Source organism: Cavia porcellus, unplaced genomic scaffold (genome assembly GCF_034190915.1).
Source record: "Cavia porcellus strain 051 isolate PalLab524CR breed Dunkin Hartley unplaced genomic scaffold, mCavPor4.1 scaffold_7, whole genome shotgun sequence".
NCBI lineage: Eukaryota > Metazoa > Chordata > Mammalia > Rodentia > Caviidae > Cavia > Cavia porcellus.
Window position 1 is genome coordinate 24,191,883 of NW_026947490.1, and position 19,056 is coordinate 24,210,938.

Sequence of the window (19,056 nt, forward strand, 5' to 3'; positions counted from 1 at the left end):
AGCTCACAGGAAAAGGCGCATTTCTGCCATTTCTGCATTGAAGGAGAGGCCACCGAATATGTAACTTTGTGCATTTATTTACAAGAGGTTAGAGAAACACACAGAATCTGGCCCCCCTATGTACCGGGGAGTCACCATCGTCATAATAAATACAGTTATTCTTAGAAAAAAGAAAACTAATTGGAACATATGGTCACCTGCTTTCCCCTCCCTCTCACAAGGGTGGGACACGATATAGAAACCATTTTCCTTCCTCTCTTTGACCTCCCAATCCTCCTGTTCAGGAATAGAGGTAAGAGTCCTTTCTAGGTTTTGCCAACTCCTACTTGACCCTCAAAACCCCCAAGTCTGTGCTCCTTTCCTTCCTAGGGCACTCTGCAGGCACCGCGTGAGTCAGGCGCAGAGTCTCTGACCAGGGTTCCAAGGGGGTAGGATATCCTAGGAGTCCAGGGGCATGGAGGGGACACTTTGTGAATGACAGGGGCCCATATCTGGGCAGGGAAAGGAGGAATGAGAGTACTTGGTGACAAAGTGAAGGGCAACAAACCCGCTTCTACACTAAAATGGGAAAATTCAAGTCGAATCACCCCTTTGCATACATGGATGCCCATGATACAGATGAGGAAAGTGAGACCCACCCAAGGGGAACTTCCTTGTTCGAGAGCTCGCTTCTTCCCCTTCCACCCTGCCTGGAGCTTTTCTGTCTGAGACCACTTTTGGCCGGGGCGAGGAGGGTCTTTGGAAGCAGAGAACACGGTGGTCTTTTGAAGGTGGGTGTGGAAGGGTCAGCCATCAGGAGTGTGGAGGTGCAGAGGCCATGAAGGGGGAGCCCACGCAAACCCCCAAACTCACACTGTCGTCATGACCTTAAGAGAACCCGAACGGAAACGCAAGATCTTTTTCTTCAGCGCGTGGGAGGCCTTGATCTTCACGAAGACTTTGGCGGGGCCTGCGGGGGCCCCCCCACCCGCACCGCCCCCGGGCCCGGAGGCTGCCACCAGCTGCTGCGGCCACACGAGGCCACCGCTGCCGTCCGAGTCGCTGGAGGCCGAGCTGAAGGCCGGCGACTCGCCCTCGCTGGCACTGGATTCGCTCTCCCCATAGCCGCCGCCGACACCACCTGGGGGCCCGCGGCGGCCGAGCGGCCCCAGGCGGCCGGCAGAGCACTCGGAGTCGCTGCCTGCGCAGCCATAGAGCAGACGGCGCTGGGGGGCGGACGGGGACGGCACGGGCCCGGGGGCGCGGGGCGCGGGGGCGCGCGGCCGCCCGCGGCGCCCGTCTGCGGCGTCGATCTCGGCCGTGGAGCGCCAGCGGCGACAGGAGCCGGCGGCCTGGGCCGCGAGCGTGGGCGCCGGGCCGCGGCGGGGCCGGGGCGGCCGCGGCTCTTCCCGTTCCGCCGTGGGGTATTTGGGGGGCCCGGGAGGAGCCGCGGCGGCGCGGCCCAGCAGGCTGGTCTCCGACTGCGAGCGCGCGGCCTTGCGCGCCCTGGGCGAGCCGCGGCGGCCCGAGGCCTCGGCCATGCGTCCTCGGCGGCCCGAGGCCCGAGGCCGCTCCCGCGGCGGAGACTGCTCCACGCTGCGGCCGCGGGTCAGCGGCGGCGCTTTGCGGCGGGCGGCGCGGCCTGGGAGCCCGCGCGTGGCGGCCTGCGCGGCCGGGATGTACTGCGCCTTCACCAGGCGGCCCTCGGCGGGGCTGTCGGGCGGCGAGGGCGCGGCGGGCGACACCGGGGGCTCGGGCGCCGCCTCCGCATCCCACGACGAGGCCCAGGCGCGGCCCAAGGCGGCGGGGCTGGCGGCGCGGACCCCGGCGCGCTCCACCGAGGGCTCCCGCGCGGACCGCGCGCCTCCGGGGGGCGGGGACGCGTCGGGCGGCCGCTGGCGCACGCTGTTCTGGCGCCGCGGGACCCCGTCCGCGCCCCCGGGACTCGTCCGGGGCTGACCCGCCCCCCGGCGGCGGCGCCTGCGCAGGAGCGCCGAGATGTAGCCGTCCAGGGGCCGCCCCGCCCCCACCCCCCCGTCGGGCGAGTGGACGGGCGAGCGGCCGCAGGGGCGAGGGCTGCGCAGCGCCACGGCGTGCAGGGGGCTGGGCGTCAGGAAGAGGCCCGCGCGCGCCCGCCGCTCGGCGGAGGAGCAGGCATCGGGGCCCGCAGAACCCGCAGCTGTCGGGTAGGGCGCGGAGTAAGAGCGCGGCACCGCAGCCCGAGCGCCCACAGACTCCGGAGTGCTGGGACTGGCGTCTCCTAGGGAGGAAGCGAAAAGGAAGAGGGAGGAGAGGCTCTCAAAGTCCTTTCTCCTCCAGCCTGGGAGAGGCAGGCCTGACTCCCTCCCCACCTCACTTCAGCAGCAGCCTGGCTCTCCCTTCCCTCCTACAAAACCCTGCAGGGTTCGGCCTGGTTCTGTCTCTCTAAATCCCAAACCTACCCTGTCCTGTGTAGTTCTCCAGCCACATGGCCCCGCATGCACGGGATAGTCAAGCTCCAGCCTCAGGACCTTTGCACTTGGTACTCCTGCTTCCCTGGCAGTGTCTGGTGCTTGGCTTGGCCTATTGTCACTTCAGGGAGCTGCTCAGAGGTCACACTCTGTGACACCCTGCCCAGTCTTTTTTTTTTTTTTGTCTTCCTTTTTATCAGTACCGGGGATCAAACTGATGACTGGCCAGGCCGATTGCAAGCAGCCTTTATGCCGCTGAGCTAAATCCCTAGCCCCCCCCCCTTTTGTTTTTGAGACAGGGTCTCACCATGTAGTTCAGGCCAGCATTAAATTCACTATGTAGCCCAAGCTGGCCTCAAGCTCGAGGCAGTTCTGCCTCAGCCTCCCAAGTGCTGAGATTATAGATGTGCACCACTACACTCGGCTGGTCATTTTTTTTTTTTTTTTTTTTGTCTTTTTCCTTTTTATTGATACCGGGGATCGAACTCACGACTGCCTGCTTGCAAGGCAGGCGCTTATGCCGCTGAGCTAAATCTCCAGCCCCACGGCTGGTTATATTTTCTACAAGTCTTGTTCCTTCTCCAAACTCAAAGGGAGGCATCACCTCCTTTTTCCCTGGTTTAGTTCCCATAGTAGATTTATCAGTATCTAGTACCATAGATACCTTACTTGTTTATTATGTTTCTGCAACTAGAAGATCCATTCGATTTGCTGTGCCCCTCACTCCTAGGACAGTGTACAAGAGCAGAGTAGGGGCTCAGGGCGACCTACTGTATGAATGATTGACAGCAGTCCTGTTTAGCCAGGGGCCACCTTGTGGAAGTTCCGGTGCCTCAGGGCAGAGGCCCACTAAGTGCTGAAGCATCTGTACTTGTTACCCATTTGAACAGATGGACAAACGTAGGCCCAGAAAGCAGAGCTGCTCAAAAGTCACACGAAGAGGGAGGTCCCAGCCACAACTGGAGTCCAGGGTTGCCTCACAAGCGTCCCACCCTCTGTCCTCGTCCTGGTCTCAGGGCCCACACGCCATCCACCTTACCTAGGGACTTGGGCCTCTCGCTGGCATAGATGCCCCGGGGCTCAGAGGGACCTAGGCGTCCATAGGAGCCAGATCCGGAGAAGCCACTGTCCCCGCAGAAGGTCGAGGGTGGAGAATCTGGGCCTCCTGTGGAACTGGGGTCCTCGTAGAAGCCTGGAGTCCAGGGGGAAGCCAAGAAACCATCAGGGTTGGGGAGGAGAAGGGGGGCGGGGAGAGATTAGGGTCAGTGGAAACAACTGGGAAGGAGGGTATCCCAAGAAGACCCTCTCCTCCCCCATGCTCACCCGAGCTGCGCCCGCTCTCCTGGTCCAGGCCCCCTGACTCCAGGCTCAGGTCTCCCAGCTGCTGGCCCAGATCCCAGATGAGCCCGGGCAGGGCCTCCTGGGAACATGTGGGAAGCAGGGTGGTCACAAGGTCCCCAAGCCTCTGGTCACCCCATTCCCTCTTAGAAGGCCCATGTCTCGTCCCCTCCCATCAGCTGTCCCCCTTGCTGTGCTCACAGCTCTGTAACCCCTCTTGGATGATTCCTCTTTGAATCTAACTTCAGATCTTTCTGCTGTAGGGACACTTCAGCAGTGACAGCTGCTGACCAAGACCCAGCAGTTCCCTTAGCCTTGGCTCGGCCACCTCCTAGTTCCTGTTTTTGTTGTTTTCCTTGAGACAGTGTCTCAAGATGCAGTTCTGGGTAGCCTTGAACTTTTCTTGAGATCCTCCTGCATCAGCCTCCCTAGATGCTTCCATCTCCCCTCTTTGCCCCTTATCACTTGTGGAAAGTCCTTAGCCCTTCTGCAAGTCTTCCTTTAGTGTCTCCTGCTGCAGGTGGATTCCTTCCCAGGGATAAAACAGACCAATGCTACAACTCTGCGTGTTCACCTTCCAGTACCATAGCAGTGATCCCCAGCTCTTCTTGGCCAGGTGCCTTACAGTCTAGACACCACACACCACATCCCCCATCCTGGCTCCCTTCCCACCGAGATGCGCCCCCTCAGTGCTTCTCAGCTTCCTGAGTAACCCCTGCCTTTAGGGGGTGGAAGCCAAAACAGCAGGGACAGAGGTGGCACCCAGAAGCCAGGCCTTTGCCTCGGTGATCTGTGCCTTCGTGATTTGCCGATTTTCATGAGGCCTGAGGTAGCAGTGAGGCCTGAGGTAGCAGCCCGGCTGGCGGTTGACCCTGAGACAAAAGCAGCTTGTCTGGCCTCACAAGGGGAGGAGGGCCAGGGAGGGCAGGCACCCAGCCTGCCTATTTAGGGCAGAAAGGCTGGCTGGCTCCCACAGCCGCCTCCCAGCCTCTGACTCCTCAGGGCCCTGCCCCCTTCAACAGAAGCCCCCATCTGGGCCTGTTTATGTGAAGAAGGTTAACAAATCATCCAGTCCGGGCTCTGCCCTGGGTTAAAGAGAAGCTCACAGAAGCACAGAGATCACTTTGAACAGAACCCAAAGTGCAGCCCCATGGTGTAGTAGCATCAAGGGTAGCATAAAAGAAAAATCTCAGGCAAACCAGGTGTCTTGGGGATGTCTGTGATACCGGTACTTGGGAGGCTGAGACAGGAGGATCCCTGTGACTTTGAGGCCAGTCTGGGATATATAGAGAGTTCAAGGCCAGTCTGGACTACATAGTAAGATCCTGTCTCAAAAAAAAAAAAAAAAAATCACAGCAGCCTAGGTCCCAGGTGTGGTGGCCCATGCCTGTGCTCCCAACTTTTGGGAGCCTGACACAGGATAGCTAGTCCAGCCTGAGCAACTTAGGAGGACTCTGTCGCAAAATTTAAAAATTTAAAAGGGGCAGAGCAAAGGCCTTTTAGAGCAAAGGCCACGGATTCAATCCCCAGTTCTGGGGGAAAAATAAAACTGCAGGCAGCTCATCAGTGTCCCATGCCACACTGTGAATCTGTGCCTCGTCACCTGGCTCCCACCATGCTGGCCTCCTGGCCAGTCCTGAAACAGGTCTGTGTTCTCCCACCCAGGGAACGACTCCCCACAGACTCTTGCTGGCTCCCACCCCAGCTTCTTGGAGCCTTCTCCTGCCCTCTTCCACATAGCAGTAATGACCTCTCATGGGGAAATTATATATTGGGGTGACTCTTGTGTCTTGTCTCTCTCCCCAGGATGTCATCCCTGGGAGAGCAGAAATGGGTGTCTGTTCACAGCTGCATCCCCAGGCCTAGTACAGTGCCTGGCACCGGGAGATGGGGAGATGCTCGGAGCATAGCTGATGAAAGAATGAAGGTTTACAGTGGGCCACTACACAGCTGCGAAGATAAAACAAGGCAGAGTTGGCGCATGTCTGTGATCCCAGCACTTAGGAGGTTGAGGTAGGAGGATTGCTGCAAGTTGAAGGCCAGCCTGAATTACATAGTGAGACCCTGTCTTAAAAAAAAAAAAATGGACGAAGGCAAAGCCAAATTGCTTCAAGTACAGGTAGAAAGCGAAAGTGCAGAATGTGTAGCAGAGGAGCAAATGAATCAGAACTACAGTCATGTGTCACTTAATAGCGGGGATACATTTTGAGAAGTGCATCATTAGATGATTTCATCCTTGTTGCAGACATTGTAAGCCGGTTATAGTGGTGCATGCTGTGATCCCAGCACTGGGGAGGCTGCGACAGGAGGATCGCTGAGTTTGAGGCCAGCCTGGCTATACGGCAAGACTCCAAAAATCACAGGAAAGCTAGGGTCCCTAGGTGACATGATCTTCGAGGACTCCCATACTGTATAAGTCCACGGTTGACAGGTATGTTAGTGCCAGACACAGCCATACCTGGGGGCTTGTTAAAACTCACACTGAGTCCCAGTTGCAAAGCTTCTGACCCCCATCTGGAGTTGGGCCCAAGAATTTACCTCTGTAACAAATCCCATGGGATGTGGGACCAGACTCTGAGAAGCATAGCCTCCCCTAAGAAAGTGGAATTTGTAAAAACACACAGCTTTTTGAAGGACTCTGCATTGCTTTCCTGACGCATAAACTCTTTCTGCAAGTAGATGCATTGGAAGAGACTTAAAAGGACTTAAATCAAGGTGCCAAGGGCAGTGGCCCCAGGAGAGAGGCTGAATTTAGGGGGTCCAGGAGAGGGATGGTACAATCCACTGCTTCAGGAGGCCTGGCTTGGTGCCAAATTGCCAGGGTTCAAATTCAACTCTGCTAAGGCCTTGGATAGGTGACTTTGCCTCTCTAGGCCTCAGCTTCCTCATCTGTAACATGGGCATCATAGTACTTGTTCCTGGGGTTGGCCTGATGATTAAATCTCTCAAAAGAGCAATTGCTAGCCAAGTGCAGTAGCACAAACCTGTAACCCTGCTTGGGAGGCTGACACAGAATTGCAAGTTCAAGTACAGCCTGGTTGATTTAGTAAGACCCTGTCTTGCAATAAAAAGCACTGAGCATATAGTTTAGTGGTGTAGCATTTGCCCAGCCTATGTAAGGCCCTGGGTTCAAATCCCTAACTCACACCTGCATAGCAGTTGCTCTTAAGCACTTAAGAAGTGTTAACTTGGGGTTGGGGATTTAGCTCAGCGGCATAAGCACCTGCCTTGCAAGCAGGCAGTTATGAGTTCGATCCCCGGTACCAATAAAAAGGAAAAAGACAAAAAAAAAAAAAAAGTGCTACCTTATATTACTACATAAAAAGAATAATTAAAAATATTACATGCATAATTGAAAATAAATGTAAGATGATGGATCTGGGGGTAAATTGTGCAGGTCTCATTTCAGTTTTTCTATTATGGGGAAGGGCAGTACTTGGGGAAAGTGACAGTCTAGAGTCCTCTCCCCCAATATCTAGGCCCCCAAGGTCTCCTTGCCTGTACCCCTAGTTTTGCAAGCCTGACCTCATTCCTTCCAGCTGCCAAAGGATGAACATTTAAAAGACCAGAGATCCTTGGCCCAAATCTTGCTTCCTCTCTCTCCCCACAATGCTCCTCATCAAAAGGATTTTATTTTATCTTTTGCAAGCCCTTCTACATGCTGGCCATGGAGTTCAGAGGAGCTTCACAAGTTTGTGGTTGGGCCTGGGTACCTGAAAACTCCTTTGCCCGAACCACGCACTTGTTCCTCTCCCTACATTCCCTAGTTGGGGTCCAATGCCCTTTACCTTGTTAGGAAGTCCTTCTGCAAGTCTAACTTAAGTCCTGCTTGCTGGAAGGGACCTTTTTCCTTCCTGGGAGCACAAAGGCCCAGGGACCACTGCTCCCCAGGATCTAGGCCTCTTTCTGCAAACACCTCTTGTCTTCACCTGATATCCCATCATTCCCATTAGCAAGTCAAGTTTAGCTTCAAGTCTTTTTTGCTTCGAAGGGAGTGTATTCCTGGGGTGGGGGTGCCTGGTAAGTCCCACAAGACAGGCTCAGGGATCAGAGGTGGCCCCACTTCTTCAGAAGGCCCTAGGCACCCCCAACACTAGGGGAGATTATATTTAGCGTTTCTCTGCTCCTCCCTCCCCGTCGCTGTCTCCCTGCCACCCTTTACTGCCTCCTCCCTAGGCTGAGACTAGCTCGGCTTGGTGACCACAGCGGGGGACAGACCTCCCACTACCACCTCTTGCCCGGATGGGGGTGTTGAGGGTGGGGGAGAGGCAGAGGGCAAGGCTAGCCGGTCCTCATGCCTTCTCCCTCTCACGATGGGGCGGAGTGGGGTAGCAGCGAAGGCCCCCACAATCCGGCGCTAACTTCGGGAGGGGGCGGGGCCTCCCACAGCTGTTTCTGCTTGCAAGAAGAATGTGCAGGGTCCCACCGCCGGCCGGGGGAGGGGCTGGACGTCCGCGCCGTCTGGCTACAGTCCTCTGCCCCACTTCCCATTTGGGGAGGGGGCAGCCGAGGTCAGCAGCAAGGAGAGCCCCCTCCCCCCACAAACTCAGCTCAGGTTTCCCTAAACGGCAAGCTCCGGCCACACACAGACTCGGGACGGCGGTGCGAGGGAAGCCAGGGTCTGTGGGCTGGGGGGAGGGGAAGGAGGCAGACGTAGGGCAGGAAGAGCTAGGGGAGGCGGCGGGCGGACCAGGGAGGCAGAGAGGCTGGATTAGGAGAGGACAGCCGATCCTGGAAGTCTTGGAGATGCGACAGGCAGGAACAGAGGGAGGGAAAATAGGAAGGGAGGGAAGCGAGACCCAAGGAATGATGGACGGAAGGAGAGAGGGCTTCTTAAATTTAGAGACCTCTGGTCATTTCCAAAACTAGGTTCCCAGGGAGCCCAGAAGTGAGCCCACGGGATTCCCCTAACCCGGCTGCTTTTGGGTTAAGGTAGGAAAGAGGGGAAGTGTCATCAGCCGGTTAAGCTGCTAGTGGAGTCCTCGGGGGCCACAGTTTCTTCTCAGCAGTGGTCCCTCCCCCAGGAGGCCTAAAATCCCCTCCTCCCACCCCGCCCCCTCGGAGATCTCCAAGCACGCCGGGACTTAGGGAAGATGGAACCCGGCTGCGGGGTCCAGAGGGGTGCAGGTTTAGATCGCGGCTGTGTGACCTTGGGTGAGTCACTTCCTCTCTTTGAGCCTCAGTTTCTTTCTCTGTAAAATGGGGACTATCACCGTCTAGCTCCCAAGCTGAGAGAAGACAGCGCGTGCAAAGTACTCGTACTTGAGCCTGACACGTACTTGGTGCCTAGAGGGTTTTGTATGGGGAGGGGAGTAGGGTTTGGAACCCATGCATCTCAGGGTCCCCCAACATAGGCCATGCAGTACCCTCTGCCCCGATTGGGGGGCGGGGTAACCAGGTCCTGCTCGCCGCCCGGACTCCGGGCCTGCAGCCCTCCCCCTCCCTACCCACCTCTCAGGACCGGTGTCTGAGAACCCACCCGCGACAGACAGACACGGGAGAGGGTGAAGGGATGGACTGACACACGGTCCCTCACCAGCTGCTCCTCCAGGGCCGCAGCGGCCCGGCGCGCCGCTGCCGCATCCTCGTCCTCGTCGGCGTCCTCCTCGTCCTCGGCCTCGGCGCCCCCCATTCCGGGCTGGGCCAGCCGCAGCGCCTGCTGCACGCGGTACTCCTGCCTTTCCCGGAGCCAATGCAACTCGCAGAGCCCGGCCAGGCTGCCTTCCAGCCATCCCCGCAGCCGGCCCCGCTCGGGGCTCACCGGGAACGAGAAGGCCCGGATCATGGCTGCGGCCCCCCGCCCCAGCCCGGCCGGGCCCCACGGCCACCCCTCTCCCGTTCCCACCTCCCGCCCCAGCAGCCCGCCTGCCCGCCCGCCCGCTGGCCGGGCTGTCACCGTCTCATCTGCATAGGCGCCCGCCCATTGGGCCGCCCACCCGCGTCTTATCTGCATGGACACGCCCCCGGCGACACAGCAACGGCCGCCTATTGGCCAGTTCGCATCCCTACAAAGATGCTCCACTCTGCCACCCTGCCGCCCAACACGACGCATGCTCAGAGCAACCTACTCGCGCTTCTTTAGGCCCGCCCGCCCCGCCCCGCCCCGCCCCGCCCCCGTGCGCAAGCTTTTGAGCTCTGGCAACGCCCCCTGAGCGTCACAATGAAAGAAGTCGGCTCTTGCTTCAATGCCATTGGCCCATACCTCCCCAGTCGTACATCTGATCCCGCCTCCGCTGCGGACGAACTCTGGCTACCATTGGACGGTCCAGGAGAGACAGGATGGGTGGTCTATAAATAGAGAATAGGTCCAAGTGACAGTTTGGCACTGCTCCCCACCTCCCCTTCCTAGCTTGCGGCTTCTGAGGCTCCGCCCGCAGAGGGCTGGGTAGGAGGGTCGAGTTTTGATCTAACCTTCTTTTCCAGGAAGCCTTCCCAGAGCCTCGCCTTGTAAAACAGGACACATATCGTTGGATAAAACTATGCTTCTGAGTAAACCCAGCTCCACCAGCGTGGGACACTCGCGAGGTCCTTAGCAGGACCCTCGCACTTGGTTTAATGTTCTACAGTTGTTATCCTGAACATTCTTATCTTTTGAGCAGGGAACCATTTTGCACTGGGCATGCAAATTAGGTAGGCAATCTTGCTTCTGATAGTCTTAGATAGGTTGTTTCCCAAATGCTGGAAGTAGAAGGCCCTGGATGGAAGATGCCAGGATCTGACCAGAACAGAATCTAAGCTGCTTTTGTCTCCCAGGTGCTGTAAGGCTGTGTGCTCGATCGGTCCGCGGCTCCAGAGCCCTTTGTCCTGTGCTCTAAGAGGCTTTGTTCTCAGCCTTCTGAGATGCTCTGTTCCCCGCGTCCCTCCGTCCTCGCACCCGAGCCCGATCGGGGTTTCCAGGATCGCTCTACCGGCGGCACTAGCGCCCCCTCAGGCGGCCGGTTTGTGTCACTACGAGTTGCCTCCATACAACCTTCAGGATTCAGCTCCAATGCTCATACTCATTTCTGAATCACAGAAAAAGCAGGGGCCCGAAGGTCTGATGACAACTTCCCTCTTGGGATTCTGGTGCGCAAAGCCACCTTCTGGTGGGGAGTAGAAGGCATTGGTACCTAGAGAGCAAAGACTCCCCTGGCTTCGAACAGTTCAATGGGCACAGAGCTGCCTCTTTCCGGCTGTGCAGCCTTGGCAAAGGTACTTAGTAGCCTCTTCATCTACGTCTTAAGGAAAGTTTTTCCCTCCACCTTGAGATTAAATGAGATATTTTTCTAGTATTTATTGCCGTGTCTTCCGTGTTATGAAAGCTACAGAAGGATTGGACGTTTATGTTAAAAAATCCAGTGAACTCAAGGAGAAAAATTGAGTTGGACGGTGGTACAGACAGACTTTATTCAATCATCCTCTTGTTTCAAACGTATCTACAAAGCCTTAATGTTCCAACAGCTGGGGGATGGAGCTGGAAGCAGGATTTTCTCAGCGGCCAGTGTCTGCAGGAATGCAGAACTGGTTTTCACCCCTCCCGTTTGGGCGAGACCACTTGAATGAATTGCTGAGTAGGACGGTCAGTGTGGAGCTGATTCAGAATGAGAAAAAGACAAAGGGGACTAAAACCAAGATCCAAAGGCAGGAGGCAACCGGATGAGAGGAGTCCTGAGAAGGAGGTGAAGAGATGCCTTGGTTGGTGGAATCAGAAGCGCTTAGCCGTTCTGTAGATTTCTTTTTGTCCCCTGCAAGTTCTGTATGGATGGTGGTGGTAGTGAAAGGGTTTCTAGCTATAAAGAGGTAGCTGTTGCTTCTAACCATGGTGCCAACTCCTGCTCTGGATGCCATATCCCCAGGTGTACCCGCCGATTAGAAAGGATGGGGATCCATGTGTCCCCTGATGTTCTCAGCCACAGTGGTCACCTCTCAGAAGTGTGAACCACAAAAGATGCAAGTGGCAAGGGCGTGCTTTTGTTTTGTTTTGGTTTTTGGTGCTAGGAATTGAACCCAGAGCCTCGTGCTTGCTAAGCATGAGTATTATTCCCTGGCCATATGACCTTTTTTTTTTCTTTTTCTTTTTTTTTTTTTTTTTTTTTTTGTCTTTTTCCTTTTTATCGGTACCGGGGATCGAACTCACGACTGCCTGCTTGCAAGGCAGGTGCTTATGCCGCTGAGCTAAATCCCCAGCCTCTGACATTTTTTTTTTTTTTTAAAGTACTGGGGATGGAACCCAGGGCTTCACACATGCTAGGCAGCCACACTATAGCTCCACTACACCTCCAGCCTTGTAGATTTCTTAGGTAGCCTGGACAACAGTGTCCTAGATACAGACATTACCCAAACATGGCCAAAGGCCTACTTAAATGTACTCAATTCAAAGCATCTTCAGATCTTACCTCAGAAGGTAAAATATCCGACTTCCAACTAACTTCTGCAGTGTCAGGGACCTTATATGATTTTGAGTTCTTCTAACAGAGTGTGAAATGGGCAAAGGCATAGATGAGGAAGTAAATCAAGGTAAGATGGGAAGATTTGGAAAGGAAGCAAGTGCAGTATATCCATTAGCTAGGGAACTGCTCTGTAAAAGTTTGATTTTTTTTTTCAATTTTTTTTAATCTTTTTCATTTTATTCGGTACCAGGGATCGAATTCATGACTGCCTGCTTGCAAGGCAGGCGCTTATGCCACTGAGCTAAATCCCCAGCCCCTTGATTTTGTTTTTTGAGACAGGATCTCTCTCTCTCTCTCTAATTCAGTCTGTCCTGGAACTCATTATGTAGCTCAGGTTGGCCTCAACCTCCTGAGTGCTGGGATTACAGGAATGTGTCACCATGGCTGGCTTTATATATTAAATTAGGTAGTAATATAATAAACCCCAAATCATGAAGAATATGACCTTAAGCATTCTTAAAATTTTTAAATTCTCTTTCTTTCTTTATGTCTTTCTTTTGAGACGGGGTTCCCTATGTCATTAATTTTTTTTTAATGTCATTAAGTTTTAAACTCACTATGTAGCCCAGGCTTTCTTTGAGCTCATGACAATCCTCCTGCTTCAGTCTCCTGAATACTGAGATTAAAACCAGCATTCCAGAGTCTGAGGCAAGATGATGTTTGAAAATTCAAGTCCAGTCTGAACTACATAGTGAGGCCCTATTAAAAAAAAATTGAGCCTATCTTGGGCAACTTAGTAGGAAAACCATGTCTCAAAGTAGAGAGATTTAAAAAGGCTATGGATGTAACTCACTGGGGAGAGTACTTGTCTAGCATATGTGAGGTTCTGAGCTCAGTCCCCAGAATCACAGAAAATAAGCACACTGAAATGTCAGATGTCTGAAATCAATGTGTTGGCAGAGCCAGCTCTCCCCCAAACCTGTCGGAGAATACTTCCTGCTTCTCGCTAGTTCTGGCTGGTTGGCTGGCAATCTTCTGGTGTTCCTTGTCATGCAATCACATGGTTCCAGTCTGGCTTTGACATCATGTGACCCTTTTCCTGTGTCTGTCTCCATTTGGCTACCTCCTCATGAGGACCCCAGATGTGTTCGATTAGGGGTCTACCTTCCTCCAGGATGACCTCGTCCCAACAAATCAATTCTGCAATAACCCTTTTCCAAATGAGGTCACATCCCCAGGTCCAGGAACTAAGACTTCTCCCCCACATAGCTTTTGGGGAGGGAAGAAAGTTTAACTGATGACAGTGTACAATCTGCCATTCAGTCTTGGAGAAAGTTAATAATGGTGTAAATGCATTCTGTGGATAAGGTTTTACCTTCAAGGACAAGTTCATCAGCCAGACTTGATGGAGCACACCTGTTAATCCCAATGCCCTCGGAGGCTAAACCAAGAGGGTGGCAAGTTTAAACCCAGCCTCAGCAACTGACTGAGACTTTGCCTCAAAATAAAAAAATAAAAAAGAGTTGGTGATGTAGTTTAGTGGGAAGCTCCTAGGTTCAATCTCCATTTTCACAAAGAGAAAAAAAAATAGTTTTGTAGTATGATAGCCAATAGGATGAATTTATTTTTTCAGTACCAGGAATCAAACTCACAACCTTGTACTTGCCAGGCAGGTACACTGTGCTGCTGAGCTATATCTCTGGCCCCTAGGATTTAATGGTTTAAATTGTAAGATCTTAAGTTTAGATAGTGTGATTTTATCTTTCACAGCACCCTCATGATATTGGGCACCATGTAATTCTTACAGTTAATGTTATGGAGTATTTTTTGGCTGGGTATGGTGGCTCACACCTGTAACCTCAGAACTCAGGGAGCCTGAAGCAGGAGAATGGTCATGAGTTTAAGGCCAGCCTGGGCTACATACAGAGTTCAAGGCCAGGCTGATCTATAGAGCAATGCCTTGTTTAAAAAGAAAACTTCTTGCCAGGTCTGGTATGCACATCTATAATCTGTGGTATGCACACATAATCCCAGCATTTGGGAGACTGAGGCAGGAGGATCTCTGTGAGTTCAGGGCCAGCCTGGGCTACATAGTGAGACCTTGTTTCAAAAAAAAAAAAAAATTGTTTTGTTTTGAACCATGTCTGTAATTCCTGGTTTCAAGACGTTAAAACTAGTGGCCAATTTAGAAATGTGTCAAGAATCCACCTGAACAGCTTCTACACCTATTTTCTCCAGCCGGGAACTGTCATTGGACATGAAGTCATCCCTATGCTATCCACTCCTGGACGCTAAAGAGCCCATTTTAGAGGGACAGGCTTCGATCTGAAATTTTCTCCAGTAGGATTAGCTCCGCCCGCGCCTGCAAGGCTTGCAGCCCACTGGGACGTCCTCATTCACTCCTGAGAGGCACTTAAGCTTTTTCAATTCAAAGAGCTGCAGCTCCAGAAACCACCAGCAGGTGGACCATCCGCCGTGATTGGATAAACGCCAGGGAATTCCAGTCCTAGCAGCAATTGGCTGCTAAATTCTGTTTTTACAGTGCTCTGGTGAGTCTTTGATTACAACGCCTACTACTTCTGAGCCTGACTTAAGAGAAAGCGTTCAGGTGCACGCTGAGATCACTTGCCCTCAGCCACGGAGACCAGAGAAGAGGCGAACACAGGTTCCCTCCAGGCCATTTGCCCTGCCCAGGGCAGAAAAGAATCTTGAGAAGTCAGCTTAGGATCCCCCCCACCCCTCGCCTACTCTTCAGGCTCACCATTGCAGCCCTGTCCAAGGATGGGTCCATCTGACACCTAACAGTGAACGCCATGAGGGCAGGACCTGGGCCCTCTTGGTAACCACTGTGTCCATAGCAGCACCCAGCACAGCGTGACACACGATGAGTGAGCACATTCGCTGTGTAGAGAAGCCCTTGCAGCAATATGAGAAAACACGGGGCTAGAGTATAGTGGCAGTGTGCTTGCCTCAAATGTGTGAGGCTCTGGGTTCCATCCCCAGAACCAGAAAAATAGCAAAAACCTTACAAGATATTACAGGTTTCAGGTTTCCACTATGAGTCAGAACTGTGCTAACTGAATTATTATTATTAATAATCATGGTTAGTCATAACAAAAATAAATCAGAAACTGGGTGGTGCGGTGGTACACGCCTGTAATCTCAGTTACTTGGGAGTCTGAGGCAGGAGGAATGCAAGTTCAAGACCTGCCTGGGCACCTCTGAAGACTGTCTCAAATTTGTAAGAAGTGGGGTGTCTAGAGATATAGCTCAGTGCACAGGACTTGGTTCAATTCTCAGTACGGGAAAAACAAAACAAAACAAACAAACAAACAAACAAAAAAACAGTAGACACCATACTTTGAATTCATTCTTTTTCCTGGCTAGTGTGATTAGTCCCAAGACTCGTGCTCAGCAGTAGCAAAAGCAGAGTTTTAAAAAAAGAGGAGAAGGAGGAGGAGACAGAGTTTAATCAACTACCAGATCACAAGGGGAAACAACAGAAACTCCAGAGTATGTGTGGTGCTAGGCAGCATCCGGTAGGCTGGGTGGATTAATGCAGGATTTGTGATAGGTTTATCTGAACATCACCCCTCAGAGGAACCCCTGAACCTGCTTTCCTCCCAGACTCCTCAGCTCCTGGCCCAGCCTCTCCCCCATCCTCCCTCTGGCCTCTCCTTGTTTACTCGTCCTCCAGCCCTCCAAGCTCCTGCCTCCCAGCAGTCCTTCCCCTCAGTCCACTCTAAAGCTCTGCCTCCAGCACCCCCAACTCCTATCCTACTCAATCCTTCTCACAGGCAGCCCCCTCCAGTGAGTCCCAGCTCAGGAACAGCGACTCCTGATGCAGGAGTATGGCATAGTCCAGTCCATTTTAATTGTTGGGCAGGGTTCTTGGGGACTGGGGTTCTCCCTTCCCCCTTCAGCCCCCAAAACAGTTCATCCTTGGGATGTCATGGAGAGCAGCGGGTGGGCCAGGCACCAGGCTCAGAGGACGCTGATGCGCTCTGCCAGGCCCTGCATCTCGTGGTCCTGCGGCAAATGGGCCCCAGCAAGCTCTACGTGGGTGGGCAGCCCAGGGCCGGGCAGCGGATGTTCTGCCACAAACTGCTCCCAGCGTGCATCGTCACTCTCGTGGGTGATGTACCGCTCGCTCATCTTCCTCTCCAGCTCACGGAGGTCCAGCCACGTCTGGTACTCCTGGGCCGGGAGAACTGCGGTTAGCTGGGGGCTGCACAGAGGGCAGACACTAGAGGCCAGAGAAGCACTGATGTGTCTTGCTCTGTGGATCCGCAGGGTACCAAGGAAGATGAAGCCACACCCTTCAAAATCTGTCCAGCCAAAAGATACCTAGCCGGGCACCCTTCCACAGATTAGCCAATGGGAGGCTCGGCCACGCTTAGCTGCCCAATAGCAGATCTAGCTCCCCCCTTCCTCTAGCCCAGCCAGCGTGTCGGCCCCGCCCCCTATCACCTGTAACCAGGGGTGGCTGAGAGACTTGTCCACACTGTAGCGCTTGCGCATCTTGACTTGTAGCAGGTTGTTGATGAGGTCAATGGCTGCAAAGGAAAGTGTCAGTTGAAGTTCTGAGTGAGCCTCTCCCGGCAGGCCACCCCAGTCCACAGCTCGCCGTCAAGGCCTGTGCCTGTACTAGTTGAGGAGGCTAGGTCTGCACTGTGCCACACAACAGCCTGCTGATTTTCTCATGAAACTGCAGAACTGTCTCCATGTCATCATACTGGTTCCAAGCAAATAAATCATACTGGTTCCACAGCAAATATGTGAAAAAATGTTCATTCGAGAGGCACAAATTAAAACAACATTGAGATTCCACCTTACCTTGGAAAGAATGGTCATTATCAAGAAATCAAGCAATAACAAATGCTAAAGAGGCTATGGGGGGAAAGGAACCCTTCCCTTCCCTGTTGGTGGGAGTACAGATTGGTGCAATCACTGTGGAAATCAGCGTGGAGATTCTTCAAAAAACTAGGACTAGAGGTCTCATTTGACCCAGCTATTCCCTTTCTGGGCATCTTTCCAAAACAATTAAAAACATCCTACCACAGTGATATATGTGTGTCCATGTTTATAGCAAAACAGTTTGTGATAGCCAGATCTTGGAAACAACCCAAATGCCCATCGACTGAGGAATGGATAAAAAAGATACGGTATTTTTATATAATAAGAGTACTACTCAGCCATAAAGAAAGATAAACTGGAGACTTATAGGTAAATGGATACAACTTGAGAATGTACTCATAAATGAAATAAATGACACACGTGTAAACATCGTGTTGTCTCAGTGTGAGAAGCTAAAAGAAACGTCTATGTACATGTACATAAAAATAGTTAAGACAGATATACTACTGATTTCTCTGAGTTCAATGGAGAGAAAGATTTGCGCTGATATTATTTGGATAACTGAATGCAGATGTCTTGTGTTTTGGGTGAATGATTTGGGGATGACAATGTGTAATGAATATATCATTGTTACCCCCTGATTGACGTGTTTTCAAATTTTGGGTTTTTTTTTTCCTTCTCATTGAAATAAAAGTGGATTTGGAAAAAAAAAAAAGAAGGCAACTTGAGACTCTAAGAAAGCACTTGATGTTTTTATCTACTGGTAGCAAAATGGAGTTTTACTGTAGTTTTATAGGAAGTACTAATGTTTTTACGTATTTCAGGACTTTCACATGTTAAGTGGCAATTGCTTTAAATGTGTAACTACGAGTCTATGTCAGCATGTACATACTGTGCTGAAAGTCTATTATGTTTCAATTTGCATGTCATATTAATATGCAAAAAAAATCATATTGGTTCCTGTCTGTCTTTATAGATTCTCTACTTCAGGCTCCCCATTCTTATACCGTCTACACATCTCCCCCACCCCACCCTGTCCTGGTGACTGAACCCAGGGTCTCTCCACTTAGCCATGTCCCTGGCTTGCCTGCCTGCTTGCTTGCTTGCTTTCTCTCTTTTTTCCTTTTGTCTCTCTCTCTCTGTCTCTCCCTCCCTCCTTCCCTCTCTCTCCCTCAGGATCTCACTAGGTGGCTAAGTCACCCAGATTAGGTTTGAATTTGTAGTCCTCTGGTCTTAGCCTCTCAGAGTTCTGGGATTACAACTATACCCAGATCACTTTGCAGTTTTGGTCACACACAGGTGTATACAGGCACACCTGCACTACACCTCATCTAGTATTTTTGTTTAAGCCAAGTCATTCATATCCAAGATTTATTGTTAAGTAGACAAGCTGAAGATCAGCATACATAGTATGTTATAAAAGAGGAAAATAAAAAATATATTGTTATAAATATGTGTCATATATATTATATATGGAATAGAATTCTGCAACCACAATTATAGAATTAAGTTCATGAACTGAGGTAACACTGTAAAGAAAGACAAAAATGAAAGAATATAATACAAACATCTTTCCTGGGAAAGAAACAGGAGAGACTAGCAGATAAAGTGAACATGAATTTTCACCAGCAGTGTGTAACACCACACTCTATAATCCCAGGACTCAGGAGGCTGAGGCAGGAGGATCACAAGTTGAAGACCCTCTAGGAAATTTTGCATTTAGACTCAGTCTCCAAAAGGAAAAAACTGACTAAGATCTGAGGTTGTAGCTCAAAGGCAGACTCCTTACTTTAGCATGCCTGAAGCCTTGGGTTCAATCTTCAGCATCCCCAAAACAAAAACTAACCAAATCAACAATAATGTAAACCATGTGAATATATATATATATATTTTTTTGCCTTTTTCCTTTTTATCGGTACCAGGGATCAAACTCATGACTGCCTGCTTGTAAGGCAGGTGCTTATGCCACTGAGCTAAATCCCCAGCCCCAACCATGTGAATATTTAACCTATGTAAAAAAAAAAAAAATTCAAATCAATCTACATTTTTTTGAATATTTAACC

General features: G+C 52.0%; 2 protein-coding genes and 1 long non-coding RNA gene across 6 annotated transcripts in view; 1 reads left to right on the forward strand and 2 right to left on the reverse strand.

Moving 5' to 3' along the window:
* Nucleotides 1-57: 57 nt before the first annotated feature.
* Nucleotides 58-9,632, reverse strand: Dact3 (dishevelled binding antagonist of beta catenin 3). Of its 2 annotated transcripts, XM_063252939.1 has the most exons (4): nt 9,304-9,630; nt 3,753-3,849; nt 3,469-3,621; nt 58-2,239 (listed from the first exon to the last, which is right to left on the reverse strand). In XM_063252939.1, the coding sequence occupies exons 1-4, from the start codon at nt 9,550-9,552 to the stop codon at nt 849-851; spliced, it is 1,890 nt and encodes a 629-aa protein (XP_063109009.1). In that variant the 5' UTR covers nt 9,553-9,630; the 3' UTR covers nt 58-848. The 2 variants fall into 2 exon arrangements, with proteins under 2 accessions (XP_063109009.1, XP_063109010.1); XM_063252940.1 differs by lacking the exon at nt 3,753-3,849 and having other exon boundaries at nt 9,304-9,632.
* On the forward strand, nt 8,716-17,958 carry LOC134476878 (uncharacterized). Its single transcript, XR_010048664.1, has 2 exons — nt 8,716-8,921; nt 10,521-17,958. It is a non-coding gene; the product is annotated as an uncharacterized LOC134476878 (long non-coding RNA).
* Nucleotides 15,987-19,056, reverse strand: part of Prkd2 (protein kinase D2) — a 28,142-nt gene continuing 25,072 nt past the window's right edge. For all 3 annotated transcript variants that reach the window (XM_063252935.1, XM_063252936.1, XM_063252937.1), the window contains 2 exons: nt 16,607-16,692; nt 15,987-16,333 (listed from right to left, as the gene is read on the reverse strand). In XM_063252935.1, the coding sequence (XP_063109005.1) occupies nt 16,121-16,333; nt 16,607-16,692 (299 nt within the window). In that variant the 3' untranslated portion in view covers nt 15,987-16,120. The remainder of the gene's footprint in view (nt 16,334-16,606; nt 16,693-19,056) is intronic.

What these genes read in the sequence shown, in the direction of transcription:
- Dact3 (XM_063252939.1), bottom strand. Translation starts at nt 9,552, where the DNA reads ATGATCCGGGCCTTCTCGTTCCCGGTGAGCCCCGAGCGGGGCCGGCTG. An exon ending in CGGCCCTGGAGGAGCAGCTG is followed by an intron (nt 3,850 to 9,303) that starts GTGAGGGACCGT and finishes ACATGTTCCCAG; the next exon opens with GAGGCCCTGCCCGGGCTCAT. An exon ending in CGAGAGGCCCAAGTCCCTAG is followed by an intron (nt 2,240 to 3,468) that starts GTAAGGTGGATG and finishes CTTCCTCCCTAG; the next exon opens with GAGACGCCAGTCCCAGCACT.